This window comes from Aethalodelphis obliquidens, unplaced genomic scaffold, assembly GCF_003676395.1.
Source record: "Aethalodelphis obliquidens isolate GAN/ISIS:26980383/991018 unplaced genomic scaffold, ASM367639v1 scaffold12, whole genome shotgun sequence".
Classification (NCBI taxonomy): Eukaryota; Metazoa; Chordata; class Mammalia; order Artiodactyla; family Delphinidae; genus Aethalodelphis; species Aethalodelphis obliquidens.
In genome coordinates, this window is record NW_020837956.1 from 14,885,085 (window position 1) to 14,899,477 (window position 14,393).

Sequence of the window (14,393 nt, forward strand, 5' to 3'; positions counted from 1 at the left end):
AATAAAATAAATAAAACACATCACTATTCTCATTATACCAAGGAATCGAAATTCCTCTTAGTAAAATCTATACTGGCGTCCCCTTATCCCAAATAAAAGTAACCATGTGACCATGAAACACATTTCTGATTTGTGCTTTAAAAAGATTTTTTGTTAAACGAAACGTTTGTTTTGTTAAATCATTCTCTACCCTCAAGTAAATGATCCTGCCTCCACATTAGGTTTCGTTCTGCCTCAAAAAATTTATTTAGGCCTTTTAAGAGGTTATGTTCTTCTGTTTCTCCAGTGTTTTCTCCTAAATTCTTTTTTTCTATCCTGTTTAACAATCTGTAATTATAATAGTGCTTGGCCTTTAAAAAAACACTTTCTACATGCATTACCTCACTTAATCCCAATAACAAAGGTCTGATGTAGAAATACTTATCCTGAGTGCAGAAGAGAGGAAATCCTGGGTAATTTGCTCAAAGTCACACATTTAGCAAATGATAGAAGCAAAAACAGTAGCTCTTCAACTAAAACCTTGTACTCCTTCCATTGTGTTTCAAGGCTATGTTCTGCTAAGGACTCAAAGCCCTGCACTTAACAATTCTCATAATGACACCAATGATTTTAAATTGTTTCTCTGCCCTAAAACACTCTCACTAAATCCATTTCTTAACTCTAATTTTGGTTGACTTAAAAGAACTCCCACCAGACAAAGACATCACAAGAAAAAGAAAACTATCTCTTATAAACACAGAGATAAAAAAATCCTCAAAAAAAAAAAATACTAGCTGACTGAATCCAGCAACATATAAAAAAGATTATATACCAAGTGGGATTTATTCCAAGAATGCAAGGTTGGTTTAACATCCAAAAATCAATTAATGTAATACAACATGTCTATAGAATAAAGGAAAAAAACCACAGGATCATCTCAGTTGACATAGAAAAGATATTTGACAGAATTCAACACCCTTTCATGATAAAAACGTTCAATAACTTAGGAGTGGAAGTTGTTAAACAGCAGCTTGATAAGTGGCATCTATGAAAAACCCACAGCTATCATCATACTTAATAGTGAAAGGGTGAATGCTTTTCCCTTTAAATCAGGAACAAGACAACGATGTTCACTCTCACCACTTCGATTCAACTTTGTACTGGAGGCTCCAGCCAGGGCACTTAGGCAACAAAAAGACATAAAAAGCACACGGGCTTCCCTGGTGAGGCAGTGGTTAAGAATCCGTCTGCCAATGCAGGGGACATGGGTTCGATCCCTGGTCCGGGAAGAGCCCATATGCCGCGGAGCAACTAAGCCTGTGCGCCACAACTACTGAGCCTGTGCTCTAGAGCCCGCGAGCCACAACTACTGAAGCCCACGCACCTAGAGCCCGTGCTCTGCAACAAGAGAAGCCACCGCAATGAGAAGCCCGCACACCACAACGAAGAGTAGCCCCTGGGCTTCCCTGGTGGCGCAGTGGTTGAGTCCGCCTGCCGATGCAGGGGACACGGGTTCGTGCCCCGGTCCGGGAAGATCCCACATGCCGCAGAGCAGCTGGGCCCGTGAGCCATGGCCGCTGAGCCTGTGCTCCGCAACGGGAGAGGCCGCAACAGTGAGAGGCCCACGCACCACAAAAAAAAAAAAAAAAAAGAGTAGCCCCTGCTCGCTGCAACTAGGGAAAGCCTGCGCGCAGCAACAAAGACCCAACACACCCCAAAATAAATAAATTAAAAAAAAAAATCACACATATGAGAAAGTAAGTAGGAAAACTCTCTCTACTTGCAGATGACATGATCTTGAATTTTAAAAGATTCTAAAGAATCTACTAAAAAACTAGTGAACAAAAAGTTCGGCAAGATTTCAGGGTACAACTGCAACTCAAATAAATTGTATATCTACACACTAGCAAAGAACAATCTGAAAATGAAGTTTAAAAAAATTCCATTCACAGTAGCATTAAAAAGAATAAAATATTTAGCAATAAATTTAATAAATGAAGCACAAAATTTGTACTTTAAAAACTAAAAAGCATTGTTCAAAGAAAGTAAAGAAGGCCTAAATAAATGAAAATATATTCCATGTTCATGGACTGAAAGATAATATTGTTAAGGTGAAAATATTCCCCAAATTGATCTATATTTTCATTGCAATCTCTATCAAAATCCCACTTGGTTCTTTTGTAAAAACTGACAAGCCAATCCTAAAACTCCTATGGAAATGTGAGGAACCCAGAACTGCCAAAACAACCTTGAAAAGAAGAACAAAGCTAGAGGACTCACACTTTCTGATCTCAAGACATACTACAATGCTACAGTAATCAAGACACTGTAGTACTGACATCAGGATAAACATACAGTTCAGTGGAATTGATTAATTAAGAGTTCAGAAACAAACTCTCATATTTAGTGATTTTTAACAGGGTGCCAGGATAATTCATTCAGGAAAAGAATGGTCTTTTCAACAAATGGTGCTGGAGCAACTGGATATCCACATGCAAAAGAATAAGAATGGACCACTATCATACCATATACAAAAAATAACTCAAAATGAATTACAGAACTATGATCTAAACGTAATAGCTACAACTATAGAGCTCTTAGAAGATAACAGGAGTAAATCTTTGAGACTTTGTAATTAGGCAATGGTTTCTTAGATATGACACCAAAAGCATAAGCAACAGAAGAAAAAATAGTTAAACTGGAGTTCATCTACTTTTGTGCCTCAAAGAACACCATAAAGAAAGATAACCCAAAGATTAAAAAATATTTGTAAATATCTGATAGAGGACTTGTATCAGAATATATAAAGAACAACAATAAAAACAACCCAATTGAAAAACAGCAAATATTTGAATAGAAATTTCTCCAAATAAGATACAGAAATGACCAAGAAGCAGATGAAAAGATGCTTAACATCATTATTTATTAAGGGAATACAAATCAAAGCCACAATGAGACATCACTTCATATCCTAGGATGGCTAAAATGAAGAACATATAGATAATAACAAATGCTGACGAGGATGTGGAGAAACTGAAACTCTCATACATCGCTGGTGAGGATGTAATGAAACACAGAGTTACCAGAGGATCCAGTAATTCTACTCTTAGGTATGACCTTATCCAAGAGAAACGAAAACATCTATTCACATAAAAACTTGTACACAAATGTTTATAGCAGTGCTATTCATAACAGCCAAAAAAAACGGAAACAATCTAAACGTCTATCAACTGATGTATGAATAAACAAAATGTAGTATATCCATGTAATGAAATATCTCTTGGCCATAAAAAAGGAATGAAATTTTGATATATACTAAAACATAAATGAACCTGGGGAACATTGCTAAGTGAAAGAAGCCAGTCAAAAAATACCACATATTGGATATGATTCTATTTATATGAAATGTCCATAATAGGTACATGTATAGAGACAGAAAGTAGATTAGTGGTTGCCTAGTACTGGAGGGTTTGGGGGAAATGGGGAGTGACCGTTAATGAGTTTGGGAATTTGGGGGGGATTGATGTAAGTGTTCTAAAATTGATTGTGAGGATCAAACAATTCTGTGAATACATTAAAAACAGTGAATTGTGCAGCTTCACTTGGTGAAGTGCATGGTATGTGTCTCAATAAAGCTGGTAAAATAGAAGTACTTCCAAGCTAAAGAAAGTTCCCCTGAGCTAATGCACCCTGTTTAATAAGATGGGAAAAACCAGATCACGATACACACAACTCTCATGGGCTCCTCTGTCCTAACGTCATTTCTCCATGTCACCTTGGATATTCGAAATATTTGAGACTTTCACTGCATTTTAATGTGAGTATATTTACATTTGTTTTGTACCTGGACAAACAAGTACTTTCTCATTTGAGTTTATAACAATCCTGTCAAGAAGACAGAACAAATATTAACGGCCACTTCTTCAATGAGGAAAATGAAATTTTTAGGCAAATTGACTTTTGCCTAAAGTCACATAACTAGTGTGAGATGAGCTGTGTGTATATATTTACACAGGCAGTAAATGTGCATGTCTGAACCTCTTCCGTAGTGTTGGCTGGATATACTGTTTCTTTTTTCAGAAAACTCATGTCAGAAAGAATCATCTTATTACAGCTCAGAATTCATTATACTTTTAGCTAACATACTAAACTGAGCTGGGATTGGAAGAAACTGGGCAGCTGGACCACAAGTTCTAAAGTGTAGAAAATGGAGTGCTTTTTATCAATCAAATTTGCATGCTGTGGAAGGAGGCAAAATACTGCATTGTAACAAAATGCTGAGCTTCCATTCAAACTGAAGAAAAAGAAGTATTTTAGAAACCAATTAATATTAATTATCAATACTTATTTGCCTTAATCAACCACAGCTACCATCTGGGTGAAGCCACAAATCTTGGTGTGAGATTTGAAGGAGTGAGAAGGGAAGGCTGTGGTTATGACTAAAGCAGCTCCAGATGAACTCGCTTTTACCGTGGGTTGTGCAGAAACGTGAGCGGGAGGGGATGGGATTGACAAGAGTCACATTTCACTAGCTAAGGCACAGAGAGCAAGGGAATGGAATTTAGAGAGATGGAGAGTCCCAGAAAACACAGCCTTGAAAACACAATCGATTCTTTAGGATTAAAAAAAAAAAAAACACACACGACATAATGAAATCCCTATTTGATGCCAAGACAAATTTACAGAAGCTCTTCAGAAAGATGCATGATAAAAATGGCTGGCAGTGGTCTTTGAGGAGCAATGACCAATAACTTCTTCACCTGCTGGGGATACATGTGAATCTTAGAACCCTATGGAGTTTACCACTACCTCTACAACAGAACATTTTCCATGGACAGAGAAAAGAATAATATTACAAATAAAATAATTTACTGTGTAACTTGTACCTATCAATGCATAAAATTGCATATGCATTGAGATGCACAGAAGTGTCTTTTTAGGTATTTTTGCACGTTTTTTGTGTCTGCCCAATTAAATTTTATGTTTCTCAGTTCTGGAATATTCTCTTCCCTCTTTAACATATTCCAGAACTCCTGAAAAAGAACCTTATAGACTGTTAATAACTTCTACTGCCTGTCAAATTACACTGATTGGCAGACAATGATAGGTATATAATTTTAGCAAAGGAAAAGACTAAAATGTAGAACTTCACATCAAATGTGAAAATGGAGAAAAAATCCAAATAGGTATACTTCTGTTGCTTTTTCTCTTTAATATCTCAGTAGAAAATGGCTAATGTCTTGCCTCTGGTCTCCTTTCACTGGGGGTAGGTTGTATAGGAAGCAAGTGGGCAGACTTAAGAAGTCAAAAGAGAGACAACTGTATGACAGATGAGAAATGTTTGAAAATTTCTCCATAAATCAGAGACAAACTGATGTAATCACAAAGACAGGGTACATGAGCTTCCAGATAGCTATAGGAGGAAAACACCTTTTCTGTGGGGGGGAAGCAGGGTGTGTGTGTGCTAGAGAATACCAGGCAGATACTACTTCGGGATAAGGGAAGGGGAACAATACTTACAAAATAGGACTGCAAAAGACTGTATCACTGTTAAGCAAAATTAGCTTGACAAGACCCCAGGAACACAACAGATGCTCAATAAATGCATACTGAGTGGAATATTTCTTTCAAAGTGCCATATTCTCTCCATCACTGTAGAAGTAGACCTTATGTCCCTAGAAATATTACTGAGTATTATTGCTAAACAGACAATGGGTTATCATTAGAAGTTTTTGTACTAATTTTCTTAACAAACTGCAGGTCTCAGTTTTCTAGGCCCAAATTTTACATGAGGAGCAAGCTGACTTTGGGTATGGCTCTCCTGTGACTGATGGATTTGACATGTTAGTGTGTCTGATGCTGGAAGAGTCAGTTAGTGGCTACAACACTCAAACCATGGTGTTCTATGATGTTGGATTTCTGTGCAAGTACATTGGACAGCTGATCATATCTAAGCAACCAAATGACTGTTTCCATATTCTGTATGTGGATGACTTCCCTATTCAAACCCAAATGCCTCTAGAAATGAGTGAGCTGGGCCAGTGTAAGGCAATAAGGTGTACTGTAACCAAATGGAGAACACATGTCGATCTAAAAGTAGAGGCCAGGGCTTCCCTGGTGGCGCAGTGGTTGAGAGTCCGCCTGCTGATGCAGGGGACACGGGTTCGTGCCCCGGTCCGGGAGGATCCCACATGCTGCGGAGCGGCTGGGCCCGTGCGCCATGGCCACTGAGCCTGTGCGTCTGAGGCCTGTGCTCCGCAACGGGAGAGGCCACAGCAGTGAGAGGCCTGCGTACCGCAAAAAAAAAAAAAAATAAAAGTAGAGGCTATCACTCAGCTCCAGCTGACTAATGACAAAAGTTTTGCTTATGGGCAGGAGCAGACACAGAACTGTTTCTTGAAGATCTGGGATTATTCAACACTGCTGTGGAGGTCATACTTCTAGGCGATGATACTGATGTCTTCTAGTTTATACAAAAGGAGCTCAATCATACCCCCTGTTCCTTTGGTTTCTAAACAACAGGGTTCTCATTCAACCAATACCTCACAGGTCCTCCTTTCAGCCCTCAGTCACAGACCATAACAACCCGACGGGCAACTCTCCCCTCCTCCCCACCCCCCAAATAAAACCAAACCCAACAGAAAAGAGAACGAATATTTATGGAGAATGTTCTTTCCATCTATTCATCTAGGCTAATGTTTTCAAAACTCAAGAGTTCTTGAATTCTCTGTGAATATTTTTTAACCTTCTGTGTTCACAATAACGCTTATCTTAAAAAAGTAACGTAAGCATACGGATCACCTGGATGGCAGCTTAGGAGCCGAGTGCTGGCAGGCAATCTCTGTTTCTGCACATGGGGTTAGTTAACATGCAACCCACTGTCTCCTGAACTGGGGTTCCCAGATCCATTCCGACATGTTCCTACATGTTTGGGGGTTTCTCAAAATCAATAAATAGTCCTCTAAGCACCCAGGTTCCAGCCGGGTGTCAAACTCACCTCTGAAAACTGCTTTCACTGAGGTGTATTTTAATATTTTGCTTTTGCTTTTTATTGAGAAGAGCAGCCAGAGGAAATCTGTTTCCACATTTAAGGGATTAAAGCAACTAAGGACAAGATCTACTGTGTCATCCAGCGCTCTCTTTTCAAGCTTCCATATGAGCAGAGGGTTGCCCTGTTCAGCAGGCTTCTTGTCTCTAAAAATAAGAACTGCAGATCTGATTCTATCTCCTTTTTCACTTTGATGGCCAGGACGCTGGGGGCCTAACTTGACATTTAACTCCACCAATTAAACAGACAGATGCTATGGCCTGCATACCTGTAGGCATTTTCTTTCTGCTTTTCATTTTCAACTTTTACATACAACTCTACGGTTCTGATTCTCTTTTCTCATTAATATTCTACCACTATGTTATCTTATCTGTTCTCAGTGTAAAGTTGCCTCAAATCCTTTGTGCATAAGCAAGGCTTTATATATATTTTAAAGCTATATATATATATGGCTTATTAAAATATGTATATATAAAATAGACCTCTGCTCATCTGGGCAATGATAATGAATTTTGGATAATGTAATATCCTCTAATGGTGACCTTACGACAACAGTAAGATTTTCCCAGGGCACCAGTTGCCAAATAAACAAACAAACACATACACTTACATACGAATATATGTATGTGTGGAGGGGAGGTGTGTGTATGTATATGACAAAAAAAGTGAAATACAGGCTTTGAGACGGAATTCCATACACACTATTCTGTGGGATTTTGAATCTTCAGAGGATTGTAGTTTCTAGTCTCATCTACAACTGAATGACTAATATAGAAATAGACACACTGTAGCAGGACACGAAATAAAGCAAAGATCACGCAACCAATTTATGGTGGCAAGAAAGAGGCAAACACCAGAAATCCTGTGACTGCTTTGTCATCTCAACATTTTCTCACAGCTGAAGGCAAGTCCTGTTCCTGAAGTGACTTCTATAAATGGGCTCTATAAATGGGGGCAAGGGCACTGAGGGGGCGGGGGGCAGTTATCAGCTGTCCAAACCGTATCACACTGGGGAGAGATGTAAAGTTAATGTCCTGATGAGAAAGTCATGACACTTGGGTTTCTATAATCAAGAAGCAAGGAAAAAAGAAAAGCACTCCTCTAGAGGTGATATTTCCTGGGGACAAGAGACCTAAGATTAAAGTGTAGGGCAGTAAAAGATGGCGAATTCCCACAAAGTAAGCCCTCTATGGGCTGATAATTAACAGCCACTCTAGAGGGAACTAAGATGATATGAATCAGATCACTTGCTCACTCACCCACCCAACTACCCATCAGAACCTGGGTGCACTCTGAGAGGCAGGCAATGTGCTAATAACACAGACACAAGGATAGATTCTCTGTTCTCTGGCAGTTCAGACTCTAGCATGAGAGACAGACATGCAGAGGGATGAATACTGGAAGGAAGCACAACTGAGATGCTGGGAGCCCAGGACAAGGACCAACTATTTCTGTCTCAATGGTACAAGTTAAATATTCACAAAATGTCACCTACAATCAACCAACTTCAGCAATACCAGAGACTTGGCCATTTGCTGGTGGTTAACAGACATTACTACCGGCTGGATAATAATACGGGTGGGGAGAAACACTGAGAAGAGATTTATGCACGTGGAACTTTTCCTGCACCTCTCCCTGCATGCTTGTATTTATAAAGGTCTTTAAGTCAGGATCCTCCCCTCCCCTTCTCCATCCCCCTGCCATGTCCAGAACAGCATCTTTGGATATGAACAGGAGGTGGGCACACAAAATTATAAAGACTATTTGCTCTTGAGGCACAATTTCAAGTGCTTCACATATAAAACCTCATTTAATTTACTGTTACTCACTCCATTTGACAGATGTGGCAACTGAGGCCCAGGGAGACCAAGGGATGCCCAAAGTTACACAGCTACTAAGTGGAGGAACTAGTTTTCAAACTGAAGTCTTTTAATTGTAGTCTATGTTCTTTTCTAACCACAAAGCCATACTACAAGTGTTTCTTCAAAGCAAAGCAAAGCAAAACAAAACGAAATATGCAGCCACTGGACTAAAAACTACAGGACTCGGTGAAACAGGTCTGGACTTTAATATAACCTTTTCTTGTGGGGGAGGGGCAGCTTGGGAGGAGGGCAGAAAAGCTTCTGAATCCCGATTTCCTGTAGGCAGCAAATATGGACGCTTCTATATGCGTAATTTTGTTGTATTTGTCCAAATCCAAAATCATTTTCCTTGTGTGTCTAGGTGTTGACTAAATAATGTCCTCTAAAATTACTGACATTTCACTTACTTGAGTTTATTCTGTTTTTCTTCTGAAAATTCTGATGGAGGGACATGTTTTAGGCTCTCCTCCCTTCTAGCATCTAAATTCAATAAACGCCAGGTCATCACACACCAAGGGAGAAAGGTGGATTCTATTTGAAGTAATCTTATGACTGAAGGATCGTTTTTCTGGTCCACAAGGTTCCAGCTCCAACTAAGCCAATACTACTGACCAAGTAATGGCCAGAGGTGTTTCCTCTAAGTAGGAAAATGCTAAACTAAAGGAACAGTGTCTTTTCTCTTTCAAATTGTGGACACTCCGACGTGGTGTTAGTTACAAAGATTACCTCTGACAATAATGCAATGAGATCTTGAATGATAGGAGGGATACGACCACATTTTCCATGATCCTTTTCTTGCAATCCTAAAATTTCTGAACTACTGAAACACAGCAGAATATGATGGCTACGTGCAGTCTGTGATTACACTTCCAAAATGCTCTTTCTAATGGATGGAATGATGATTCCTTTCCTAACTTTCTCTACTGCCTAGTGGGATCTTAAACAAATATTCTTTCTGAGTTTCATCAAGTCCCTGAGTATATTCTCTGCCTTTTAAAAGACAGAAACAGCTAGATTGAACCCTCCCTCCTCCTCCTGCACAAATGTACACTCTCTGAGAACAAGAGAAACCCCACGTACCATTAACACATTCAAAGACATCACAGCACTTTCCAGGTGTCCCATCTCCACGAGAGACTATGCGGGGAGTGGATCCCACCTCACACACGGGGAAACCACATAAGCCAGAGAGACACTCGCATCTGAAACCAAAGAAAAGGGAAGGAAAACCCCATGAATAAACAACAACATAGAAGTCGGGAGACCACAAACAAAGTGGCTGTGGAAAACTATTCACCCCTCTCTGTGACACTGTCCTGTTTATCTGGTGTCGCTGGGGAATGGGGAGCGGGTCCTAACATAATTGGCATTCCAAATAACTAAGGCTCATCTCCTTAGTATACGCCCAGATATTTAACGTTAACCATTTTGACAGAAATATTCCTAAAATGCATTACTTCATTTCTTACTTAACCAGACTGGTATTGAGCATAACAAACATTTTCTTGATGACTCAGGGCCATCTTTACATGCATACATTATCCTGTTACTCCAGACATCAGTGATGCTTGCACGGTCTGACACAGAATGATGCTCCTGTGTTAAATGATTCTATGTTGCTACTTGGTTGCTGTTGACCTTTAGGTGTTTTTCAGCAAATTTTCTGACTCGTCTTTCAACTAATAGGTTATTAGTTTGGCTTTTTTTTTTTTTTAATCTTTGTGATTGTGTCTAGTAGCATCCTCCTCTGGAGCTACATTAATTAATTTATAATTGTGTATAATAAAAGAAATAGATTCTGATTGAAGACCGAGGAGCTTTATAAATAAAGGGCATAAGCTTTAGCAAATGGAGTTTGTGACAGCTATCTGGAAGCTGAAAGTCTTAATGTTTTGGATCTTCTAAGCTGCATGTGTGCATTTCTCTGAATGCAAACTACCTCTGTTGGTTCTCACCCTTAACTTCAACTCCGCTGCAAAACTTGCCTGACCACAGGAAAATAAGAGGCAGGTAAATATAAGAGGAGAAAAAGATATTGTCAACTGCCTGATGTTGATGTGTCGTAATGAAATAAGAGGCAGGAAATGAGAAGCTCAGGGCAGGAGGGTGTCAGGATGTAACTGTAATACAAGGAAGGAGCAGCTAGACTCTGCCCTGGGACTCCCCTGGCAATGGAAGCGTGGGTCAGAGGGTAGAGAGGATGACTAAGGGAGTTCCCAGGTTGGCAGGAGTGAAAGGAAGACATCCTAAAAAGAGACATCCTTGCCGGAAGTATGTCGGTATTTATGTACCAGAGAGGCCAAGATCAGGGGAGGGTAACATTCCCAGCAAGGAAGAACCATTAGCACATTAATTCTGTTTTTTCCCTCTTCTTATTTGATTGTTTTGTTCTATTTTTCTTTGGATCTTTCATAAATTAAAATATGACTGTTGTCCACAAGTACTTCCATAATCAGGCCTAGAGGTTTAATGACATTTATAGTTAACTGTGGAACTAAAAAGGAAACGAATTAAGTTAAAATTTGCACCAAACTCCATTAAAGCCACTGGAAAGGTGTGAATATCCCCTCTCAGGCTTCTTCCATGTGGGGAGATGGTTATATACAGATTATATTGGAGAAGAGGGTGTTAGGTAATTAAAGTTTTGCTGCAATGGTATTTCTGACTATGGTTTAAAATAAATGTTTGGCTGTTTTGTGTGAGCAAAGCCGGGAGCTCTTGATTCATAATCTCTATTCCTACAGGACAATCACCTTCTACAGCTGAGTAAATATGAACTGAGCTTTTAGTCCCTGGTAAGGTTATCCCACAGTCTCTCATTTTTATGTGCCTAGGCACTGCAGTTTTAAGCGGATGATCATATCCCTGTGACGTTACAGTAACAATATTTATTGCACTTGACACTCTGTACAACTTAAACTCTTCAGAGTTTACAGATTAATGGGGGTAGAGTACTGAGAGGCCCCACCCTGATCCCAATATCTGGATGTCATTACAATGAAAGCATCCTACAAGAATAGCTGACTAACCTTTTTCCACATCTTTGGGAATTCCCCTTCTCTCCCACTGACGTGTTCAAGGAAATTACTTTAGGTTAAACACCAGGGAGCATACGATCAACCAATAAATACCTCCTCTGATGCCTTTCAACCCTTCAGAGACCTTTCCTCAACACTTGCGTGCCAGGCTTTCTGCTGGGCCGACAGAAATCACACCAACCTGAAAACCATGACTAAGTTTGCCCTTTTTCCCGCTTTTGACATTTGATCTATTTCCCAACATTGAAACATCTCTCTTGTTTCCTCAGAGACCCATACAGGTTGTCTCCAGCATGTTGCAGAAGATCTAAAACTGCACAACTGCCTAGTGATCCACTTAGGAAAGGAAAACCCTTTAGGTTGAATTTTTATTTCTAAACCCAGAATGACTGCACACTAAAGACCCAAGGATTCAGATGCCCTGGTTCTGGCCGGCAGGCTTGCTCCCAGCTCCTTTCCCTTCTCTACCAGCCCCTTGGAAAGCCCTCCCTACTTACTGCCACCTTTTGATTCTTCACAGCTTCCCCGAACCTGAGACTAGCAGAGGTTCAAGACCATTAGCACCTTAATAAAGAAGGAACTTATGAAGGAATCAGAAAAGGTTAAAATCTGGGCTGTCATCAGATATCTATCGAGCAAGTATCTATTAGGTTGAGACTTCACGAAACTGCTTTCTTTGTAGATCAAAAATAGTCAAATAGCAATTTCACAGAGTTCAACATAATACAACTCATGTGAGTTATTTTTCGACAGATAGTCTACACACACTTTCAGGTAACAAACGGGGGCCTCATCAGGACCCTTATTTGCCAAGGAAATTTATTATGTCTATACATAATAAAATCAAACAAGGTTTCCTATCCTGTGTTTTCCACTAGAAGAGCCTAGAGGGCACTCCCCTAGAGTCTTCTTGTAGTGAGTCACTGAATTACAGAACAACTGAAGCACTCAGACAGAATCTTGCCCTCATCACCTTTTCTCTTCATTCTTATTATTTTTTTGGTCCCTCCTCCCAATCTCCCTCTTACCCTTTACCCCAATGCCTGGATAAACAGCAAGCAATGGAATGGAGAAAACATGTGGATTGGTAGCTAAGGAAACAGAATAACTTATGAGTAAATCGATGTCCACACTTACCCCTCACTTCTAAAACCTTCCCTCCTCCAACTTCTAGGTTCCGACCTGGTCTCCTCTCACCAAAGTCTCCCCTTCTCCCAGTTCATGCCACGCCCATCCTATGGCTCAGTTCTTGTACTTCTGTAGTCAAAAACCTTCAGTTACTCTTCATTTAACTGATCAGCTTCTCAGCCTAGCATTCAACACTCTCAAGTCCACAGATCTTTATTCGAATTCAATCTCGCAGTATTTCTCTTCATTCTCCTGATGCTACAGTCACCTTCTATTCTCCAAACAAGCCCTCCCTTTGCTGCCTTTCCACTGCTCACCCTACTCTCTCCTGAACATTCCTTATCTAGCCCTCATCTCCAGCTGTCTGTCTAGATACCATCTGCCTTTCCAGGCCAACCTCAGATAATAGCTCCTCTCTGAAACCCCAAACACCATACTTCTCTTAGGACATCTGAAGCAGAAGTGCTAAGGGTTTTTAAAGAAAACAAATAAAATAACAATTTTACTGAGATACGATTCACATACTGTAAAATTCACCCTTTTAAAGTATACAATTCAATGGTCTTTATATTCACAGGGTTGTGCTACCATCACTGCTACCTAATTTTAGAACATTTTCATCATCTCATAAAGAAACCCTGTACTTCCCATTTATCCTCTCCCGGCCCCTGGCAACCACGAATCTCTATTCTTTCTCTATGGACCTACCTATTTTGGTCAGTTCACATAAACAGAATCATGGGCTAAGGGCTTTTCAACCTCCAACAAGAAGCAACTTGCATTTGCCATTTGCCTGAAAAATCAAGCCTTTAATGTTATCCTCAGTATTAAGATAATCATCAGTCAAGGTACCAAACTAATAAATGTCTGCAGAATGTAATCACAGCTGCAGCCAGGTAGGCTGGTGAAGCTGTCTTTTTTTCTCTCTCCAGTAGGTAATGGATTCAGCTTAGTGGGCATGTGGGTGGCGGAGTACAAAGACGAACAGCACTCAGAAAAATCATCTAAGCCCCTAGAGGGCACTCCCCTCCTTAGGAGGCCCACGCTGGCTGGCTCTGCGGGCTCAAAGGCAGTGCACTCTCATGCATTCCCTTCCCGTCGTTTGTTTCCTGGTCTACACAGACAGTCCCAGAGTCCTAGTACAGCTTACAAAGTGCTCCCAAGTCTAGGCTCTACTTCTCCTCTAGCTTCCACATTCTACTGGCCCCTCTACATGCTCCTGCACACGTGAGTAACAATGGCAATCTGCCATTCACTGAACCCCTACACCCACTCCACTCAGCGCCGCAGCGCAGCGTCCACTCCCGTCACTCAGCGTCCACTCCCGTCACTCAGTGC

General features: G+C 40.3%; 1 protein-coding gene across 5 annotated transcripts in view; it reads right to left on the reverse strand.

Moving 5' to 3' along the window:
* CRIM1 (cysteine rich transmembrane BMP regulator 1) overlaps nucleotides 1-14,393 on the reverse strand; it is a 217,198-nt gene that overhangs the window by 85,648 nt on the left and 117,157 nt on the right. For all 5 annotated transcript variants that reach the window (XM_027113394.1, XM_027113395.1, XM_027113398.1 and 2 more), the window contains one exon: nucleotides 9,970-10,091. In XM_027113394.1, coding sequence (XP_026969195.1) covers nucleotides 9,970-10,091 — 122 coding nt within the window. The remainder of the gene's footprint in view (nucleotides 1-9,969; nucleotides 10,092-14,393) is intronic.